This window comes from Coloeus monedula (genome assembly GCF_965178545.1).
Source record: "Coloeus monedula genome assembly, chromosome: 11".
NCBI lineage: Eukaryota > Metazoa > Chordata > Aves > Passeriformes > Corvidae > Coloeus > Coloeus monedula.
In genome coordinates, this window is record NC_138791.1 from 19,826,475 (window position 1) to 19,849,658 (window position 23,184).

Consider the following 23,184-nt stretch of genomic DNA (forward strand, 5'->3'; position numbering starts at 1 on the left):
ACACACTTTCAAACATTCCCTGTGATTATAATGGCTTCTGAAGTCTCTTTCCAATGGGGTGATTTGCAGTTCAGAAGTTAAAATCAGGGCCCTCCTTTGGCCTCGGTGCCAGCTAAAGGTCATGACTGAAGTGTGGTGTTTAGCAATTCCAAATAATTGTATCCAGACTTCAAACATGCCACGCTTTGTCACAGCTGCCACAGAAGGTCAAACTGAATTTAAATTCTGTTTATCTTTGTATTAATAGAGCCACAGTTCAGGCTATGCCATGTAAAATACAGTTCTCAGAGCAGTGGCTGTGCTTCCTCCCAGGGAGAAACACCACAGGGACTGTGGGGACTGAGGGACTACAACCACAACAGACAAGAGAGGGAAATTCAAAGCCTGTGAAGCCTCATTTCACAGAGGAGGAGCAGTTTCACAGCTCAGCCAAGGCCGTGCCCGTGTGTGTGACAGACCCAACAACTGAATCAACACCTCCTGAATCATAACTCCGGAAGGAAAACTCTGGGTCACTCCTGTGACATCTCCCTCTGTGCTCATCCCAGCCCAGGGCTCCCAGGAGCTCCAGGAACTGCCACCCACCCATACACACAGGGGACAAGCTTACAATTAAGATTATTTCTGTTAAAACAGATTATCACTGTACCTGCTACAAAAGAGTCCTGCTCAGCCCCCCAGCACAAACACCAATATATTCATTTATACAGATAAGTCTCCAAATTCCCATTGTATCCATTGGCCATGAGCATAAGATTTTTGTTGCAGATCATTGATTCCTTGAGTAAAATGGATTTGCAGCAGCCTCTGATCTTTCTCCACATGTGGGAAGGACAAAGCAACTGCTTTACCTGCTTCACCTTCGTGCTACTTTTTCCTGAGCACAGACCTTTGTCTCAGAGATAGATGGGAGGCAATAAAGGATGGGGTTGGTGTGTTTGGTTTTTTAAACATCACTATACAGCAAATATGCAGTCAAGATATTAAATATGGAAGTTTACCTAATGCAGAGGAATTTCATCTATTTCATACCAAATCAGGAAAAAAATCCTCGAACCATAATCATTGAGATGCAAAATCCAATGTCAATGCACAGAAATATCGAGCTAAAAAGATCTTAGTTTGTCCAAGGAACACCCCATTGGGGATTTCTCTCTGCAGAGCAGATCTGTAGAGCTACAGATGTCAGCTCAATTCCTCATCAGGTCCAGGAGCTTCCAAGTTAATTTCACACTAAGAAGGTTTCAACAAACCAGACACAGGAAAAATTCACTTCAAATGAAATATTCAATTCTTTGACATGGTCAAAATATTCAGAGTGGAGAGCTAGGGGGGGGAGAAAAGGTGGCCAGGAGCTGGGCACATGGGAAGCAGCAGCTGAAGGGGTGGGAAGGAAGGAAGAACTCCATGCTGCCTGGAGAAGCTCCTTCACATCCTGGCCATAAGGAATTGCAAATCCAGCTCTTAAAACCCGAGTTAAGCCCACACCTGTGAGAGCTGCCCTGTCTGAGCAGCACCTCTGCTCCAGGATGGCTGGGAGCAGCAGGGGTTTGACTGGAGACAGGGCATCACTTCTGGTATCAGGAGATGCAAAGAAATGTTTCCATGGGTGTTCATCCATTAGCACACGACAGGACTGGGCTGGACAGGAGTGTCATGCTCCGTGTGTTACCACATTTACTCTTGCAATTAAAACAAATTGTGTGCTCGCAATGAAACTCCTCAATTGTCTTTAAGGAGCTTTGGCTTTCTAAGAAGCTTTGGGGGGTCCCTTGCAAAGTGATGAAATGAGATTAGAGTCCCTCCTCATGAAACATTCACACGACAGATCATTTGGGGAAAGATACATCAACCGCAAGGAAAAGCTTCCCAATTAATAATACATAAGAGATGTAAGATGGAATAGTGTGTGAAATGACTGACCTGCTTTAGAAACACTGCTGGGTGGCATTTTAGCTCCTTATTATAGAATTCCCTGCATAAATCCATCCAGCTGTTCCCATCTCCCTCCATGTTGTCACTAACAGGAAGGGGGAACCACAACAGCCTTTGCTACTGAAGAGCTGGAAAACACATGCAATTCCAGGGAGTGATCCGGGGAGCAGGATCTTCCCAGGACAAAACAAAGCCCGAAATCCCTGGGTCTGTAGCAGCCCTGTGGTTGCTGCTCACACCCAGATGTTTGTGCAGTCCATGCTCATGTGATCACAGCCACACTGCTGCACCTGCAATCACTTACAGCAGTTGTGCATGCAATTATTATCCCGCATGCATAATTGGGAGTGCATTATGCAAATAGCTAGTTATTGAGGTAATTGGTCATTGGCTTACACAGTTACTCGTGGGTAATTTGTGCTGTGCTGGTACCTTTCTGAATAAATCCAGCACATTCAGGCAATTCAGTGTCCACATCCAAAACCTGAGTGAAGAGAAACCTCACCGGGTTCACCTGACTGACAAAAAGTGTCGTCCACATAAGAAACTGCTAGCACAACATAAAAACTGCAGAATCTCTTCCTCTGCTAAACTCACACATCAGTCTTCAGCAAGAATCATACACCTCCAAAAATTCTGACTGTTCCAAACTGTGCCTACAGACTTATTCCAATCTCCCATCCCTCGGGACCTGCTGCTGTTGGGACCGAGCAAGATTTTCACCTGCCCAGGAGCAAGAATCTTTTATGGTGCCCCTTCTGCCTGTCAGTCCCACTTGCTGCCACTTTGCAGTTTGTATTTCTGTATAGAGAGGCACGCCAGAATCCCACAGCACAGTTCAGGGAAATGGATTATGCACACACTCAGGACGTTAAGCAGCTTAATGGCAGGATGTCTGCTCCAGAGAGAAAAGGCACGGACGTGCGTGACAGGTCACCCAGGGCTCTATTGTCTTATTATTATCCAACCTAATTTAGACCCTCTTAAAGGTTTAAAGGCCTGCTCCCCAAAATGCCAGGCACTGGACCGATCCAAACCAGCTCTCTGTCCCAGAGCTGCAAACAGGTCAAGGGAAGGAACAGGAGGAGTGGGCACAGGAACAGCAGCAAATGTCACACTCCTTTCACAGCACTTTTGGAGACAGAGATGAACCAGGAAAGCAGCTGAATGCAAAGACAGTGGAGGAATAAGGGGATGAAGCCAGAGGGCACAAGAGGAGAGAAGATGAGAAGAAAGAGGCAATCGAAAAGCCCAAACAGTGGGAAATCTCATTTTCCTGGTAACTTCTCTTTTAAGGCCGCTTGAGCAGGAGGAATGTTTTGGAAGAGTACTCAGTTCTGCCGGACAGGAAAGTATTGGCAGAGGTTGTAGCTCAAGCAGTTCCTGAAAGATGACACAGAGAGGAAAATCCACTGCCCGTCCGCCTCAGTGCAAACCTTCCCCTTGCACCAGGAGGTCCTGCAGCAGCTCCTCCGGAGCTGTTGGCACCTCACAGCCTGGGGGAGAAACCCCGGCTAAGCCATCAACTCATTTGGCTCCTTCCTGCACTAAAACACTCATTTGCAGCCTGTAGGAATGAAAGATGTTTTAACTCCCATCTCAACATTATTCTCATTCCTGGTGTTTTGATGTTGTGAAAACTGCCTAGAAATGAAGACACCAGCTTAAGATTGTAAAATTTTAATGCTTACTGTATTTCTCCTCCTTTTTGTTTGCAGGGAGCTTTTAGGTCCATCAGGTTTATGCCTTTCAAGGATGGATCTATGCTGCTAAGAAAGTGAAAATAAATCCCCTACCCTGAAACAAAGAACTGAAGCCATTCAAAACATTGTGGGTTTTCCAAAACGCATCTGCCATTGCATTATTTCCACATCAGGAATAAGTGATAGATGGGAAAGGAACATCCAGACAGATGAGACCAGCCCCTGTGAAAGGAAAAGTGTCTTTTTGGACGACATTGATGAGTTCCTTCTGAAAATTCAATTTCCTTATGTATGAAAAACTTCACTTTTACTGTTACCCAAGTGACCTTCTGGGCTCTCAGAAAAAAATTCATTGCCTCAGGAGGAAATCTGAAGCATTAACTGCAAACCATATTTGTTATATATTTAACTTATTGTTAACACCTATTAAAAATTGTTAAACCAATCTTTAAAATAATTTCCTGATAAGGTACCACTTCAGGACATGCCTGGAGGAGGTGCTGAGCTCTGCCTGTCATGGACAGCAGGGCCTTTTCACCCAGGTTGTGCTCAGCAAACTCTGCCCACAGATTGCAACGCTTTGTGCAGAGCAGGAGAATGAAGAATATCCCATGTACTTTTGGGGTTTTGTCAATAAAAGCATCACAGGTCTTTGCTGAGGAACACAGAATTACCATGATCTTAATAAAGGGCACAGGGATGAGGCAGCATAGCACCATCCTGCCACAGGTTTCCTTTCCATTCCTGAAGTGAATAATAAAAAAATCAGGAAATAAAGATCTTAAGGCATGACGAAAAGCTGATTTTATATCACTGCCACAGCTTCAGCCACAAACTCCTTGTCTAACACAGACTAAAACTGTACCTAAGATCCAACATGAGGATTCAGCCAGGGCACCCTGGGAACTTGGCCAGAGAAGTGGGTAGAGACCAAGGTTGGGAGAAGAACCGGTGGAAAATGTGTAAGTCAATAACTCCAAACTAAGATAACTGGAAATAGAGACAAGACAGAAAACCAGGAAAGAATGGGAAGCAGAACATATCAGAGGGCTTACACAGACAGCTTTAAATTCTTGAATTTCAGGCTCAAATGACTCTTATGGTTCACAGAACCATGGAATATCCTGAGTTGGAAGGGACCCACAGGATCACCCAGCCCAGCTCCTGGCCCTGCCCAGACACCCCAACACTCCCACCCTGGGCATCCCTGGCAGCGCTGTCCAAACGCTCCTGGAGCTCTGGCAGCCTCGGGGCCGTGCCCATTCCCTGGGGAGCCTGGGCAGTGCCCAGCACCCTCTGGGGGTGTGAGTCCCCGTCCACTTGGCTCGAGGTTTGCCTCTCTACAGAGCACAGAAACTCAAACGTTTGATTCCCGGCAGGCCACAGCACTTTGTCACCACACCGTCGTGCCACTCTGAATGAAGTTTGAAAAAATTTAGCACCAGGATTCAAAGGGCAGGTGGGAAGTTACTCAGCAGGTCCACGCTCTTCCTTAGACGCAGGTTATGTATCGGGATGGTGACACTGCTCACGCCAGCCCCAGTGACTTGCAGAGTGTGTGCCGGGGACGTGTGTGCCACTGGAGGGGGCTGTTAACTTTAATGCCTAAGGATGGACGGGTTGTTAACCCTGAAGCCAAACGATGGAGGATACTGTTAACCTCGGAGCCAAAGGATGGAAGGCGATGTTCACTCTGGGTACGAAGGGATAGAAGGAAAGGGTTGTTAGCCCTGGATCCGAAGGATGGGAGGAAGGGATGTTAACCCTGGATGCGAAGGATGGAGGGAAGGGTTGTTAACCCTGGCTCCGAACGCTGGAAGGAGGGATGTTCACCCTGGATGCGAAGGAAGGAAGGGCAGGGCGCTCGCCCTGGATGCGGACGGCGCTCGCGGCAGCCCCGGAGCGCACCGAGGCCGGGGGCGGGGCCGGGAGGGGCGGGGCCGGGGCTGGCCCCGCCCCCTCAGCCGGTGCCGCCGCGCGGGGCAGCCAATGGGAGCGCGGCCCGTCAGCTGACCCGCGGCGCCTTCCCAGGTGCGCGCCGGCGGCGGCTCAGAGCGGGCGGCACCGGCACCGGCACCGGCAGCGCCGCTGTCCTGGGGGCGGGCAGCAGGCACGGAGGGATCGATCCGTCCGTCCAGCGCTCCCGGCATCCCGGCGCGGTGGGACCGCGGCGGCAGCAGCGGATGTGCAGCCCCGGGGAACAACCGCGGCAGTGCTCGGCCGGCGGTGAGTGCGTCCGCCAGGCTCGGGGGAGGGAGCAGAGGCTGCGGGAGCGCCGCGGGTGCAAGGGCTCCGCTCCGGGCTGCGGGGGTGTGCGGTGCGGCCCGGGGAGAGAGCAAAGTTTGCGGTGGCGGACGCGCCCCCAGTGCCCCCCCGGGGCTGCCGGGGGAGTCCCCCCGGGCTGCGGGGTTTCGGTGGCTCCGCACCGCGCCGGGACCGCCCCGGGGCTGCGGCCGCCTCGCACCTCCGGGGCTGCGGGGTTTCGGCTGCAGCATCGCTCTCCTCCTGCTCCTCCCTCTCGGGTGCTCCGCTGTTCCCCGGGCCGGTTTGCGGTAAATCGGGGATTCTGGGGGGGGAATCGCTGCACCGGGGTGCCGGCGGTGGGCGCGGGGCCGGCGGTGCGGCAGCGCTGCCCGCGTCCCCTATTTGCATGCGAATGGGAGCGGATCCCGGCAGATGTCCTGCCTCATCCATTCACCCGGAGGAATGCGAGGAGACAAGGAGCCTTCAGTGTGACAATGGCCCTTCAGAAAGCGGCATAAAGGCGCAGTGTGAGCGGGGCCGCGGCTCCGCGCCCTCCTCCCGCGGCCGCGGCTTTGTGCGCGGGGCGCTGCGGGCGGAGCGGCCGCTCCGCACCCGGGGGGCTGCGGGACGGCCACGGGAGAGCGCAGGGCAGGCGAGGGATGCTCCGCCGGGTCCCTGCTGCAGCGCACCTGCGCTTTGGTGGGGGCTCTTTTGGAAGTCTGTTGCCTAAAAGGTGCGGGGAGAAGCGCGGGGCAGCGGCAGCCCTTTACCCCGGCTCTGGGGGTGCCCTGGCCCCCGGGGCTGGCGGCCGCGGGCGGACAAAGGGACCGGCCCCGCTGCCGCCCCTTTGTCGCCCCTGTCAAAGAGCCCTTTGAGCGCGGGGCCGGCCCCCGTTCGCTGTGAGAGGAGGGACAGGAGCGAGGCGCATTGTGCCGGCGGCTCAGCCCTGCCGGGGCCGCACAACAGATGTTCGCCTGCGATTTTCGCCCTCCCCCAAGTGATTCTCTCCCCCAGTGCTGGCTCGGTGCGCATTTCCCACCAGGCGATAGAAGGAAAAGTAACAGAATTAAACTCAAAGTAGGCGATAGTGTTGTCCAAAGGTGAGAGATCACACACAGGGTGCTTCTATTCTCGTTCTGGAGCTGTGCGACAGCTCCCAAGTAATGAATCCCTTCAATAAAAACTAGTTTGGGAACCTTTAAGTCTTTTCCTTACAGACTTAAAGGGTCCCTATAAAAGGAACCTAATATTTCTGAACAAGATCATAAACCTGTTCGGGCCAATATCTCAGGTGTACACACAGGGAGATATCACAGAACTTCGAATAACTGAAGGTACAGCCAGCATCAGTCCCACTGTTGTGCAAGGGATCCTACCAAACTGATCCTCCCAAAGTCTTGCAAGTCAGAATTTAAATTAATTTAAAAGACAGACACACTGAGAGGGACACAAACCAGCGCACGAAGCTTCCCAGATGGGAGCAGGATGGTTCTGCCTGGTCAGCCCATGGGCTCCCAGCCCTGGGCACAGCCCCTGATGTCCCTGTGCCCCTGCTCTGCAGCCTCTGTAGTGCCACTGCTCCGGGACAAGAGCTCCAGTTTAACTTTTACCTCACGTGTTGAGAGTTAGCTGCACAACATTTTATGTAGTCTATATAAAATTATCTCTCCCAGTAGGCATTTTGGACTTTAATAGACCAGTTACTGTGATGACCATAAAGTCTTTTCCATCTACCTAGAACAGACACGATAACACTACTGATCATTGAAGGAAATAGGATTTTGCATCAAGTTGGACAATTATAAAAGGATAACAACTTTTCATGCGAACTGTGAAGGACCTTTTTTTACTGCCATAAATAATGCTGAGCCCATCCAAATTCAGGCTGAAAAAAGAAACTTCTGTTCAGTCAGACTCACCAGGGGTCAAACAACCTCATAGGGAACAGAGCCCCAGCACAGGGTGCCCAGAGCAGCTGGGGCTGCCCCTGGATCCCTGGCAGTGCCCAAGGCCAAGCTGGACATTGGGGCTTGGAGCAGCCTGGGACAGTGGGAGGTGTCCCTGCCCCTGGCAGGGGTGGCACTGGATGGGCTTTGAGGTCCCTCCCAACCCAAACCAGTCTGGGATTCCATGATTCTCTGTGTGTATTTGTTTCCAGCTCGTGGAGCAAATGGGATCATTTCAACAAGCAGTGGTTAAAGCTCTCATGATCATCACCATCTCCTACATCCCCCTCGTGCCCGGTGCTCGGAGCCCGGCTCGTTGCCGCGAGCGGAGGAGGGGATGCCGCAGCCTTTGTTTCACTCCGATACAGAAGCGTGGCACTGCAGAAGGCAGGGAAAACTTTTCCTAATCGGCGTGCTGGATTCCTGCTGCATCCTGCTGCCAGCTGGCTGCTGCTGCCAAGGAGGGCAGCAGATCCCCACTCTGTGGCTTTTTCTGTAGGGACACTTAAAACACCTTGCATGAATCATAACAGCGGTCAAGTGTTGCTGCTGCTGCAGCTTGCGTAGCTTAATATTCACTGGAAAGGGGATTTATTTGCATTATTGGATCTGCAGATTTCTTTTTGTTGTTGTTAGGGATGATGTAGATTCATCCACATTTAAACAATATTTTTAAGTCATTTTTTTTCATTTCTTGTATGAATTTTTTGAAGCTCTTCCTCCTGTTAATGATATCAATGAGTAAAAAAAGGGCTTTGTTCACAAAGCTCTGAACCACGTTATTTCTGCCTCTTTTGAAGCTGCTCCTTCCCCAGGTGCCTGGTCCCAGGTCAGGTTTTGTGTCAGGCTCAGACAAGGATCGGGCATCAGAAAAAAGGCCCCAAACAAACAAAACCCAAGGAATAGAGTTAAGTGATGTTTATAGAAGGGCTCTCGTTGTACAGTATTTATTTTAGTTTATTTTTCAACCAGCAAAGTAGCAAGATGCTGAAAATATTTACAGAGGAGCCAAAATTTTCCAAAATAAAAATCCCTCTGTCTTCCTGTGCACTTTGTCGCCACGGAGGTGCCTGTTCTTTGAAGCCCTGATTAATATAGATGAGTTGTAATTTTCTGACCAAGCCATCCTAGTTCACATATATTATTCCATTGGCAGACATGTGGTCCCCACAGCTGTCCCCTCATTTGTGTATGAAATGGAAACACTGGTGGCATTTGTAGGTTACCATAGTTACATGAACAATACACGTGTGAGGCTTCATCCTGCCAAGCTCCAGATTTTTTCCTGGCAGACATTTTGTAGACACAGAACTGAAGAAAATCTATGTAAAGTTTTTGGAAGCACATAAATCCAGCCCTTCTCCTCTCTGTTTGTATAAGGCTCATGGACAGGGAGCCTGCGTTTCAGCCTCACCACGGCTGATTCCTGCATCCCCTCCCAGCTGGAGCTGCCATCCTGGAGACCCACGTTGCTCCCAGGAATCAAGAATTCCAGGCTATGCTCCAGAGCAGTTAAGTCATTAACAGGGTCAGGACTTAAACACATCTTTCTCAAAAATAATTTGTGAGTTCTACACAAAAGGGGACTTTGGAGCTGGGATGGTTTTTCTGCCAACTGTGTTAGGAGGGTTGGCAGTGCTTGGGGGGCTCCTGGGAGAGTGCAGAGGTGGGAAGCAGCCAGAGCCCCATACCAGGACAGAAATCCAAGGAAACCCACTACAAATATTCCCATGCTCTATTTTGTCTCTGCAATTAACATGTGGAAAGAAAGATGGGCAAGAGCAAAGAAAATCATAGAGCTGGCTTTGTTTTGTTGGTTTGTAATTAATTATTAAATAATGGTGTTTCTCTAAGATTTGGAGGGCTTAAGTTCTGCACAGAGAATTCACAGGACTACTTTGATAAGAAACAGCCACTGCAGATGTGCTTGAGTTACGCAAAGACATTTCCAGTCTTGTTCTTTTCCTGTAGTTGAGTAATTAAGTCCTTCACTAATGGACTCCATAGGATTGGGAGTTGAACATGCCTCCGTGGAGGGCTGAGAGCTCCCCAGCTGAAAGTTCTTCTGAGCCCCCCTCTCTTATTCTTTGCTGCTTCAAACCCTGCAACTTTATTCAAATTTTCTTTTGCTCTTCACATGTCGTCTTTCCTTTTTGTGCGTATGGCACTGAAGAAAAATACTGGATTGGCCTATTTTGGATTGGCCTAATTCTCCCCCTGGTGAAGGCAGGACAAGTCTGTGGCATCAGTGAGACAGGAATTAGTCTCTGCTCTTAACTTCTCCTGCAAAATATTTTTATAACTTCACCTTCTATTTCATAAGACCCTACTTTGGTGATACAAGCCAGTGTTTTCTTGACTTTCCATCTGGCTGAATTATTGAAAGAACAGGACCTGGTTTTTACCTGGAGCACAGTTTCTAAAGATTGAGTACTTGCAGTGGAGTATTGCCTTTTTCTTCCCTTTTTAACTAACAGAACAACAAGGGAAAGCAAGTTTAAGTAACGGGCCTGAAATATTTAACAGGGTGCTGTAGTGAGAATGCACGGCAGTTATAAAAGTGCCACGGAGAAACAGCTCTTTCCCTTATTTTATTTGGTACAGCAGCCTTACTACATAATTTTCTCTCCTGAGGTGCTGTCCTTTAGTCCTCAGTGGTCACACAGGGCAGTATTTTCCCTGACCAATTCCCAACTCAAAGCAGTTTAACACTGAGGCAAACCTTACTTGGAGGTTTTAGTTAGAAATTTCAGAGGTTGTCAGCCAGCATCTCGTTTCCAGGTATTTAATTTAACTAACTGGTGATTCCAGCAATTTGGGCATCTGTCAGTTTGGATTAGAGCAGGAGAACCAAGGGCTTTTGGAAGCCAAGGCCCCCTGAAGGTACCTGGCAGGGTTTGCCTGGCTGGTTCCTCAGCTCCCACCAGCGCTGGGGAAGTGCAGCCCCTGCCCTGCTCCTGTGGAAGGGCTGCTCTGGGCCTGGAAGGGAGCAAAACCCCAGGCAGGTGTCAGGGTGGGGGGTCTCTTCACACTCCAGAGGCACCCACAGTTTGTTCCCCACTGTGGTGCTGGGAGCCATCGCTGTCCCAGTGCAGCCCTGTGCCCTGGGGAGCACCAGAGGGGAGTCCCACAGGGCCCCTGGGTGGATGGGCACATCCCACCTCTGAGATCACCTGGGAGTCACTGGCTTCACCCCAAAGGGGCTGATCTGTGGCAAGCAGGAGGTGTCCAAGTCAAGCGTGGGACAGAAAAGCAGCACGGCTGAGCCTGGGATGGGAGATGTTGCAGGGATGTGTCTGGTACCTGTTTGACCTTCCTTGTGCATGGATTGGGTCTCACCTGCAGAAACACCAAGCTCTGCTTCCATACACACATTTCAGTACCACACACCTTACAAGGTGATGCTGAGACCAAAACCAGATTCCTCCATGCTCAACAGACACTTTCCAAGCTGGACAAGCTCCACCTGTGGCAATGGAGATAACGCAGATCTCCAGCCCTGCCACTGCCACCTTCTGCCCTTCACTGGAGTGTTCCACCTGAGGTCACTGCTCCTTATTTTATCCTGTTATAAAGAGAACACTCGTGGTCTGGAGAAGCCATGGGGCTGTTTGAGGTCATGGGAGATGTTCCCTGGGTTCCTCCTCCACACTGGAGGCTGACAGATCACATCCTAAGGGACTTCTACAAAACACCTAAGAGTTATTTAGAGAGAATCCCTGAGCTTGTCCAAAGTTTGGTAAAATATCATTTCACCTTGTTTTAATAAAATACCAATCAAAGCTTGGATTGCCCTTTTGTAATTTGAAAATGTTTATCATTTATATAATGAATTCTTCATTTTCTGTTATTTCATGCATCATATCATTTATTTGATTAAGCAAGTCCAAAACTATCTAATAAATTCATACCTTGCTAATGTGCTGCATACAATTACTGGGATGCAGATGAGCTACTGATTGGCCTTGTTAAATTTTTCAATTACAAATGATCCATTATTCTAACAGAAATAGAGTAAATATTGATAGTTCCAGAGAGCCACCAATGACATGTAAATGCCTTGAAAAATAACTTACCTTAGTCATAGGTGAACAAGCAGTTGCAGAAATGAAGTTTTTTAATTGTTGCTTGAAAACAGGTCTTCAGAGTGGGTTCATCGTAGTAAAAGGCACCAAGTAAAACCAGGTCAGTGCTTTTTCTAAGTTCATTGAGAAATCTGCTTTCCTTTCCTTTCTCTTTCTGCCCCCTTTAAGTCTGGTGTATAGAAAAGAAACATTACTGTGCCCAAATGAATCATTGTAATTAGGTAAAGATTTTATCTATAAAGCATTGGTCACTTAAAATTTTGACAGGAAAAACTTCCTTTCTGCAATAGGCAGCAATTTTAGTACCTCCACAGATGAAAAAAGCCATCCATGGAAAACCTGGGACATGGCCATGACCAGACTGAGGACTGAAGCTCAAGGAACTGTTTATAAGGCTCTTCCTAAACACACAATACATTCAACAGGATGTATTTTCTCTCCTTCTTAATCTCATGAACGTCTCGAAGCAAGACTGTTTTCTGCATGAAACAAACTATCAGGGTTCAGGTGATACTTGAGATCAAAAGAAATGGTTAAATCCAGGCTGTGAAGGTTTCCACCACTCTCAGCTGACTGAGCTTTCCTGTTCTGATCCCGTGGCAATGCTACCTAAATGACTTTGGAACAAAATAATGGTGAGGAACATGTATTTCATGTAGCAGAAGTGCAGAAAGACGTGTGGAAAAGGGGGTGGGGTCACAGGATACAGCAGTGGAACTGGAGAGAAAAGAGCCTTTTCCTTAAGTCACAGTAAAGCCTTGGTTCAGAGCAGTTCCAAATCTGTGGCCACTTAATGGAATTAGTTCTATCCCTCCCCGGCTTGGTTGAGTTCCAGATCTTTGTCTTGGTGCTAACAGCCTTTCTATAAGATCTCAGCACCTCCCATGCTAAATCCATTTATTTTGTTAGTGGTATGCTCACAGTCTTTCCTATCAGATCTTCTGTATCAGCCAACTCAATAGATGGGTCTATTAACATTTAAATATATATAGCTCAGAAACAGGGAATTGGGTTTTGTAAGCATAAAACTCAGGGAAAAAAATCAATAAAAGTCTGTTTTATTCTAAGGGCTGAAGTCTGTGTCAGCACACTACATGTACAAACTGTAGGTATAGATCCCAGCTAATAGTAAAATACAGTTTAATACTTAATCACTAATAATTGAAAAGCTAACACATACTACAGCCACAGGAAACAGAATTATCAAAACAGAGTGTAACAAGGACCAGAAAAAGAACTTTTTTCTTGATTGAAGAAAAGCAATTGAAGCTCCATGCACATATAATTTTTAATAACAAGCCTCATGCATTCCCTACAGCCAGCACCATTGTGTTGATTTATAAATACCTACAGAGCTCCTGACTCATTCTGGTTTGGATTTATCAGGCACCGTTTCCAGCCCAGGGTTTTTTGGCATCCTGTGTTGTAGTAACAACCACGTACACGCTGGGGTCTTTCCCAACTGTGGGGGATCCTGAGTGACTCACAAAACTGGAGTTTGATCTAGAACTGTGTAGGAAGCAAAATAATCACACTGCCAGAAGCCAGTCAGCAAAAAGGGAGGAAAAGGATTTTCTGTTACTTCAGAAAAATCCTGTGGAGTTCTGACATCTCTGTTTCTCCTGGTTAGAAATATTCCTTGTGTGCTCCTCCTTTCGTTATTAACACTTTGCTTCCACTGGCCAAGCTCCTTGGCTCTGAGTGGTCAAGAAACAAAAAGGGAATCCCACTCCAAAATCCAACCCAATCTACCTTCATGCCCTTTTTCCTCTTTCACTTTTTTTTTTTAATTTTTACTTGAACTGGGCTGATTTTGATCAATAGTAAGAAGCAGAGATTTTCTGAGCTGTTCCATATGAAATCCTTGGGAGGGAGGTGCCCCTGTGGGTCACAAGATGCTCAGATCCTTCCACAGGGTTCTGAGATCCCAAATATGCCATGACTCAATCCATTTCTACTCTTTAAATATGGTGAGACGCCAAAGCAGAATTTCTCTAGCCTTGGTCCTCTTTCATTCATCAGCCAGCAGATACACGACATGCAAAAAAATAGTTGGAATAGGTCTTCCCAAATTAGTTATGCTCTGGAAATTTTAGATACTGTACTTAAACCAATTGGGTTTCAATTCTCCCTTGCATTTAAAATGCCCAGAGGGCTGGGGATGGGTTAGGGCATGTCCAGGGGGAAAGGAAAGCACATCCCAGAGGTTTGTGCTCCATAACCTGCAAGGAGCTGTCCTGCAGGTCAGGCAGAAGGGAAGAGCTGCAGGGAAGGTCTCAGGAAACTGGATCTTAACCTGGCAGTGGAATGGGTTGACTCTCAGAAATGCTGATCTAATGAAGTAACTTTATCTGGTGATTGTGTGGAATGAAGACAATGGTCACAGATAGGATTCTTCTCCATCAAATGGATCAAAGCTTTGCCTTCACATTGAACCCTTGTAGCAGGACATGAAAACGAGTCCTGGACAGCAGAACAGCCCATATTGTCCCAAGATTAAACTCATTCCTGAAGAGAAATGTAGCAAGAAAGCTGATAAAAATTTGTGTTCCTAACATAAGAATATTCCTGCTGCACAAACACATCTCACCTTTCAGGTTTCAAGGCTATGAGGTGGTTTATGAGGTTTTTTCTTTCCTAAAGCAAACAGCCTCTATAATTTGACAACCCACTGTTTGGCAAGCCCCTGTTATTCCTGATGTTTCTAATATGACTGGTTAATGATAATCTGTGAGACATTTTCCATCAGTTGCCAGAAGCTGGGTTGCAATTCTATGATGGATTTGTTGGGTCATCAATACCCAGTGGCTGCTCCCTGCAGGGGATCCAGCCCCTTGCACTCCAGAGCAGTCTATGAATGAAAACCATTTTTCCCTCTCCTACAAATTTACTTCAATATTTTAATGAAAAATACTGTATCGGATGCGAGTCTTAAGAATAAGCCCAAATAAATTACAAATTTCCAAGCTGTAATATGCTGTTTCTGCAGTGCAGACGTTATGAATAGGATGCTCTTTGCAGTTCTTTGGTGGAGATAAGAGTAGTATTTTTCAAAAGAACACAGATAAAGCATGCTAAGGTTGTCTTGAGATGCAGCAAATCACCTTCTCACCAGAGCTTTCCCCAAAATTAAACACAGACTTTATTTTGATGGAATGTGTGTACAGATGAGAAGAAAAAGTAGGCATTATTTGAAGGGAAAAAGAGCCCCAAACCTTAAATATTGTAAATCCCTGAGGATGTGTTTTGAGGCTTTATACCATTATTAGATGTCCTGCAGGCCCTTGTTTTGGTATTTCCTTTTAATACCAAGCTCCCACGTTCAGATTTTTTCAAGCTCTTTCAACTGTCATCATTTTCAGCTTGATTTTTCTGTATTTTCCACAATTCAAACCTGTAAATAGCTTATTTCCTGATGACACTGGAGACTTTAAAAACCTCACTATAAAAGGCTTACTTGATTCCTCAATGTTTTTCTAAATACACAGGATTGCACTTGTAAATTTAATTCCTGGGAATGGAGCCCATTCCGTGGGTTGGCTGGAAATGCCCTGGTTATTAAACTCCAAGTCCTCTTTCTCTAAGATGTACAAGGTCACTGCTGCTCTTGACTGGAGCAAGCCTGACTTTAGTAACCTGGTTTTAGACCAGGTTTAGTGTTGAGCTTACTGCTGTGATTTAGTGGGCACTCCTATTTCAGTGCGTCTCCCTCCTAAAGCCCGGCCAGAGGCGATGGCTCACCCGGGCATGGCTCCAATCCCTGTTTTATCCACAGAAAACAGGGGGATACAGAACTGCAGAGGCCCTGTTGAAGGTCAGAGCAGAGCAGGGCATGTTTTACCTCCAACACACCCACTCAAAACCCTTTCCTAAACTCACCCAGCTGCCTTAAGCAGCCTGCAGTGATGCCAGCCTGAGCTCCCTGTGGCCGCCCTCACCTCCAGTGATGCTTCCAGCATCCGCAGAGCTCCAGCCCAGATCTTTTCCAGCCCAGCCTCCAGTGTCCCCTCTCCCAACAGGTTCTTCCTTCCACAGAGTCACAGAATGGGTCAGGTTGGAAGGACCACAGTGGGGCATCTGGTACCACCTCCCTGCTCCAGCAGGGCCATCCCAGAGCACAGGGCACAGGATTGTGTCCAGATGGGTCTGGAATATCCCCAGGGAAGAGCCTCCACACTCCCCCTGGCCAATCTGTTCAGGGCTGGGCACTGCATGGGAAAGTTCTGCCTCATGTTCAGGTGGAACTTCCTGGGCATCAGTTCCTGCCCGTTCCTCTTGTCCCATTGCTGAGGGACAGAGCAGAGCCTGGAGCTGTACTGATCCCAGTCTAAATTCCATTTTCCAGTTCCACCTGAAGCTCCCCCAGCTCTCCTGCTTGGCACTAACCCTGCTCCAGGTCCCTGGGCACGGCTGCTGGGCTGTCCCACCTGCATTGCCCTGCTGAGACACCTGATCCAGGCTGCAGCAGCCAGGACAGGTTTTCCCTGAGGGATGGCAGCGGTTTCCCACAGGGTGGTGATGGGAATGCAGGAGCTTCTCGAGTCATTAGCGGAATGTTAGCACAACAGACAATTTTCCAACACACAGCTCCCACCTGAGAAAATGTTTCTTGGGAGAGAGGGGAGGGGAGGGATGGGAGATCAGCGTGTGCTTCTGGCTCACAGCAAGTGCAGAATAAATTGCTTGTCTTAGCCTGGGGTAATTTCTTCGTGTATCTGATCCCTCCAACTTTTACCTGGGCACACTCAGTGCAGGTGGCTGCCGACCAAAATCTGGGCTGATGCTATTGCAATATAAAAGAAATTCTGCAAGAATGAACCACGTTACTGTGGAGAGGGCAGATTTGCTGTGGCAGCACCACTGTTTCAAAATACATCCAGATATCCATGTGCAAACAAGATTGTTGCTCTTTTCAGCGAATTTTAATAGTGACCATTAATACAGTTGTCAGGGAAGTGACAACACTTTGTTTTCCTATTACCAAGCAAAATTGTTTAATATCTCTTCTTTTTAGTTGGCAGGTTAACTATGAACACTTTTAATGAACAGTTTATTTCATGCTTGTCCCTTCATATTCTCCTCTTACTGCAATGGAGGCTTAAATGGACATTTTCTTCTGATCACCCAACCAACCAAATTCTTTAAAAGCCACCAGTAAGTCCATGCCTACCAGGGCACACCTCTTCCCACTCACCCCTCTCTCTGAGGGAAGCTGAAATGAGGGATCTTCTGCTCCATAACCAAACACCTGCCCTCATGATTTCTTGGGCCAAACAAATTCTCAGTATTAACCAGTTTTCAGAACTTAGGTAGGAAGGGAAGAGTTAGACTTCCCCATGGCATGCGTTTCCAGGATGAGAGACAGGAATGATGCTCCTGTTTCTGCCCTCAGGGAACAGGAACAAGCCAACACCCCAGCCAGCTGCTGTGGGTTTGCTGCTGACAAATGTGGTTTCTCACTGCACCGGGTGCTGAGCGGTGCCACGGAAGATGCATTTCGTTACTCTGAGTAAAATAATTCCCTCCATATCTCTCACATAAAATTAGCCATTATTTCTGCTGATATCAAGTTACCAGCTGTTACAACTGCTGTTGTGGGTTGGAACACCAGAAAATATGAATCTAACAAATGAGAGGGAAGGCAGGGAATGCTAAAAGCTTTCCTTCACACCCTCAGGATCTGCAACACAAAACATTGCAGAGGTCTCTGGGATCAGTCCTGCCAGTGCTGGAAAGACTGGAAAGATGAGAATCCTGGGGCAAAGGGATGGCTTTTGGTGGCTGCTCTGCTGCCTCTGTAGCTTTGATCAGGGCCATGGATGGGGTTTTACACACCACAAGCAGCTAAAACCAAAGCCTATGACAGGTTGTTCCTCCTGCTGTGGCCCCTGGGTGCCACTCACACCAGCACAGCACTGAAATGGGCTGGGGCACGTGAGGCTGCTCAGGATTCACTCTTTGGTTACCCTGGAATTTAATTTCCAGCTTCATCCAAGCCGCCCTGGGCTGGGAGAGACTGGAGACAGCAATGTATGGGTTGTTTCTAAAGAGCATTTGCAGTTAAAGAAAATTAAATCCATTCGCAGTAGAATAGCTACAGAAGAGAACGAGTCACTAGGAACTTGTAAAATCATCTATTTACAGTGGTCATAAACCCAGAACTCTGGTCAATAAACCCACAAATGCCTTCTTAGCAAGGATGAACAATAACTGTAACATGCAAGTAAGAGGATATAAATATTCAACAAAGAAAAGATCGAATTTGATTTTTTTTTGCAACATCTAGACAAGCTCCTACATATTTTAAAAGAACCTTTGAAGTCTTTTTCAGGCAGTTTGGTTTTTAAAGCATTACACGATTCATACAGCTCCATCAGGGCTAAATCTGTAGTAAAACATCAGTAGGGCCCTCAGCTTTATGAGGCACCAACTCCCTTCTCTTCATCCACTGAGAAGCTGCAGGAGAAATTCCCCAGGCAGGAATGTTGGGAGCAGTGTTCCCTCTCTGGGCCAGGTGCAGAGCTGGAGCAGGGATGTGTCCCTGTGTGAGGGGACAGCCCATGGGCACAGCAGCTCAGGGCACCTCCTGGAGCTGCCCAGGACTGTGAGCAGGGGAAGGCACTGCCTGCGTTATTCACTGCAAAATGCTGCCATTTGAAAATCTGCAATTAAATCAATTACGCTTCGGATGCCATCAATTCTCCTAGAACTGGCTGGTTTGGGTCAGCTACAAATGTGTTGCTGTGGAGGGAAGCATCCATCAGAGTCAGCACAGCTCAGGCTACGCCAGCCTCCTCATCACTCCATGCTAACGTGTTCCCTACCATTACGGTGCCATTAGGATTTATTTTTTAATACAATCTTAGTCAATTCTTCCATCAGTTGGAAGTCATTCGAGAAGGAATGTTGGTCCTACAGTCGGTTTTCCCCCCTCCAGCAGAGTCTGCTCAGCTCTCCTTCAAGTCTCAGATACCGGAGACAAAATGTGACTCAACAGGGTCAGATGTATTCTGGGTCCCACTCCTCTTTCCCTTCCTCCAAAGCACAACCACAGAATAACAATATAAAAATAAGTAATAAAAATGCTGTTGGGTGTGTTCTACCTACAGCACTACATAATCTAAAATAAAACACGGTAATTTCATTATTTGATAGGATCAGATTTGGAAGTAAGTGTTGTATAAATAGCATTCCTGTCACCACTATCCAGAGGAGTATTTTAAACTTATTTTTAAAAGCTGTATTTAGTTTTGTTATTTTTTATAGTACCATCTTTTGTGGGCTGTGGCTGGGTTGAGGCTTTGCTACATTCTGATTGAAAAAGATTTGATTTCCTGCTTTCTGCTATTGCAGTTTTTCATCACTGTGTTCTCACAGATATCACAGAGTGGTTTGGGTTGGGAGGGACCTTAAAGCCCATCCAATTCCACCCCCTGCCACCTTCCGCTATCCCAGGTTGCTCCAAGCTCCGTCCAGCCTGGTCTTGGACACTTTCAGGGGTGGGGAGTCCATACAGCACAACCTGATTATTTTAGTTACATAAAAACCTAAACCTTTTGTTTGAGAAGTCTCAACTGCACTCAGCAGAGTGATTTTCCAATGAAGTGAGAATGAGAAAGATTTTACTATGAAATTTTCCTGGGTTATGTGTTTAGAGCCCCATGATACACCAGATGTTCTGAGGTGCCTGGGCACAGCTGGGTTAATTTAAACACACTCTTGCATGAACAACTTCAGGCTAAGCTGATGCAAATGTGGGGCTTCCACAGCAATTTGGAATCGTGGTAAACAGTTCATACGATCACAGTGCAGTACGAACAGCTGAAATAAGGGCAGCACATTCATTTAATCAAATTTACTGTTATTGTTTGGTGCTGAGCTGGATTAAATCTAAGCTGTTATCTGGAACCGATTTGATTAACTTGGATGAATTTTGGCAAAGTTCACACGCATTTAGCTTCAAACTTCTAAACCAACAGCTTCCTGAGCCTTAATTCCACATGCCTGAAATCCGAGCCTTGGGGACAGGGATTGGGTGTTGACACTCGTCTGAGACCTCGCTGTGCTCACCAGCACGTCCTCCACCCTCAGCATTCCCCAAGCCATTCAAACAGCTCCTGCAGGTTAAACCTGAAAAGTGTCCCAAAGTCTTATTTTCAGGTAATTCACTCAGAGAGATTTCTCATGTAGACCCCAAGTAGAGAGTTCCAAACCCTACATAATTTACCTATACCAGACTGGGATTTTTATAAGAGGTTACTGTTAAAATAATGACTGTTTTCAGATATTTTCTTTCAAAGGTTGAAGAAACTAACTAATAATAGATGAACTGTATATGAGCTGAGCGTAACAGATATCCTAATCTGCTTTCAGGACCATATTCAGGCACTGATTTGCAGAAGATTCTGAAACACCGAGGAGCAGCAGAGAGTCTTCAGAGCATTTCTTAACTTCTTTGAACTCAGAAAATCATCTTTCACCTGTCTGGATGTCCAAGCCTTTCACCTTAAACATCAAGCTTTACATTTTCTGCCTGATAGGGGATCACCCTCTGTGGGGATTTTAGGGGGCTGGGGATCTGAACTGCCTCCCTGGCCAGCATGGCAAAGGTTAGAGTTGTTTTAACTGTGTGCCAGTTGGTGCTAGAATTGTTAATGAATTCATTAACTGAGTCTTCCATACAGAGCAACGAATGTCCACAGCTTTGTGTCTGTGAAATCAGGCCCTGGTTTACACCACAGTCAACGTACAGGGAAGCCACCACAGTTGACTGCAACGACCTCCGGTTAACAAAAATCCCCAGCAACCTCTCCAGTGACACTCAAGTCCTTCTGTTACAGAGCAACAACATTGCAAAGACCACAGATGAGCTCCAACAGCTCTTTAATTTAACAGAATTGGATTTTTCACAAAATAACTTCACAAGTATCAGAGATGTGGGGCTCTCCAATCTTACTCAGCTTACGACTTTGCACCTGGAGGAGAACCAGATCACGGAGATGACTGACTACTGCCTGCAAGACCTCTGCAATCTGCAGGAGCTCTACATAAATCACAACCAGATCAGCAGCATTTCTGCGAACGCATTCTCTGGCCTGAAAAATCTTCTGAGATTACACCTCAACTCCAACAAATTAAAAGTTATTGACAGCCGTTGGTTTGATTCTACTCCCAACTTAGAGATTCTCATGATTGGAGAAAACCCAGTGATTGGAATACTTGATATGAATTTCAAACCACTCTCAAACTTAAGGAGTCTAGTTTTGGCAGGTATGTACCTCACAGACATTCCTGGCAATGCCTTGGTAGGCTTGGATAGTCTTGAAAGTCTTTCCTTTTATGATAACAAATTGGTAAAAGTTCCTCAGCTTGCACTTGAGAAAGTTCCCAATTTAAAATTCCTGGATCTCAACAAAAATCCAATTCATAAAATTCAAGAAGGGGATTTTAAAAACATGCTCAGATTGAAAGAGCTGGGGATCAACAACATGGGGGAACTCGTGTCTGTCGATAGGTATGCGCTGGACAACCTGCCTGAACTCACAAAGCTGGAAGCCACCAACAACCCCAAGCTGTCTTACATCCATCGCCTGGCATTCCGCAACGTCCCTGCCCTGGAGAGCCTGATGCTCAACAACAACGCCTTGAATGCAGTCTACCAAAAGACAGTGGAATCCCTCCCAAACCTCCGTGAGATCAGCATCCACAGCAACCCGCTCAGGTGCGACTGTGTCATCCACTGGATCAACTCCAACAAAACCAACATCCGCTTCATGGAGCCTCTCTCCATGTTCTGTGCTATGCCTCCGGAATACCGAGGACAGCAAGTGAAGGAAGTGCTGATACAGGATTCAAACGAACAATGTCTTCCAATGATCTCTCATGAGACCTTTCCCAATCACCTAAACCTGGACATCGGCATGACGGTGTTTTTAGATTGCCGGGCCATGGCAGAACCTGAGCCAGAAATCTACTGGGTCACTCCTCTGGGCAATAAAGTCACCGTGGAAAGCCTCTCTGACAAATACAAGCTGAGCAGTGAGGGCACCTTGGAAATCTCCAACATCCAGGTTGAGGACTCCGGGAGATACACCTGTGTCGCCCAAAACATAGAAGGGGCTGACACAAGGGTCGCTACCATCCGGGTGAACGGGACGCTTCTGGATGGCACCCAGGTTCTGAAGATCTACGTGAAACAAGCCGAATCCCATTCCATCCTGGTTTCTTGGAAAGTCAATTCCAATGTCATGACTTCTAATTTAAAATGGTCATCGGCCACAATGAAGATTGACAACCCTCACATCACCTACACCGCCAGGGTCCCAGTGGATGTCCACGAATACAACCTCACACATTTACAACCCTCTACAGATTATGAAGTGTGTCTGACAGTATCCAACATCCATCAGCAAACACAGAGATCCTGTGTCAACGTCACAACCAAAAATGCAGCTTTTGCGCTGGATATTTCCGACCAGGAAACCAGCACGGCCCTGGCAGCAGTGATGGGATCCATGTTTGCTGTCATCAGCCTCGCCTCTGTCTCTGTTTATATTGCAAAAAGGTTTAAGAGAAAAAACTACCACCACTCATTGAAAAAATATATGCAAAAGACCTCTTCAATCCCCCTGAACGAGCTCTACCCTCCACTTATTAATCTCTGGGAAGGTGACAGTGAAAAAGACAAGGATGGCTCTGCAGAGACCAAGCCAACCCAAGTCGACACATCCAGAAGCTATTACATGTGGTAACTCAGAGGATATTTTGCTTCTGGTAGTAAGGAGCACAAAGACTTTTTTGCTTTATTCTGCAAAAACGACGAGTTGAAGACTTTTGTATTTTTGACTTTGCTAGTCCGTGGCAGAGCGGTGAGGACAGGTGGATATTTCAGGATTTTTTAGTATAGCGTATCGCAATGGGTTGACACAAATGGCAGCTTCACCTAGCTTCCAATCTTCCATTTATTTTATTATTTTTTCTTTTTTGGGTTTGTTGGGGTTTTTTTTGGTTTGTTTTTATTTTTTTTTTTGTTACTGTGCTAAACTTAACGCTGTCCTAACTCCAGTGCTGAGGCTGGGTGAGCCCACGGTTTCAACACAGCCGGCCCCATTCTCCCGAAGCCATCACAGGGACAGGATCTCGCCGAGCTGACCCTCAGTTTTGGACCTGCAGTGAACTAGGTTTGTGACCCTGGTCTGAGGACTCCACCCTGAGAAAAGGAGACCCTGAATGATGTTAGTTGACTGTACTGTAATGTTGTATCAACTGATT

At 47.0% G+C, this 23,184-nt stretch overlaps 1 protein-coding gene across 1 annotated transcript; it reads left to right on the forward strand.

Annotated features, from left to right (window-relative positions):
- Positions 1-20,432: 20,432 nt before the first annotated feature.
- Positions 20,433-22,664, forward strand: LRRN1 (leucine rich repeat neuronal 1; the record flags this gene model as incomplete). Its single annotated transcript, XM_082288551.1, has 1 exon — positions 20,433-22,664. Exon 1 carries the CDS (start codon positions 20,514-20,516, stop codon positions 22,662-22,664), a length of 2,151 nt encoding a protein of 716 aa, XP_082144677.1. The 5' UTR covers positions 20,433-20,513.
- Between the last annotated feature and the right edge of the window lie 520 nt (positions 22,665-23,184).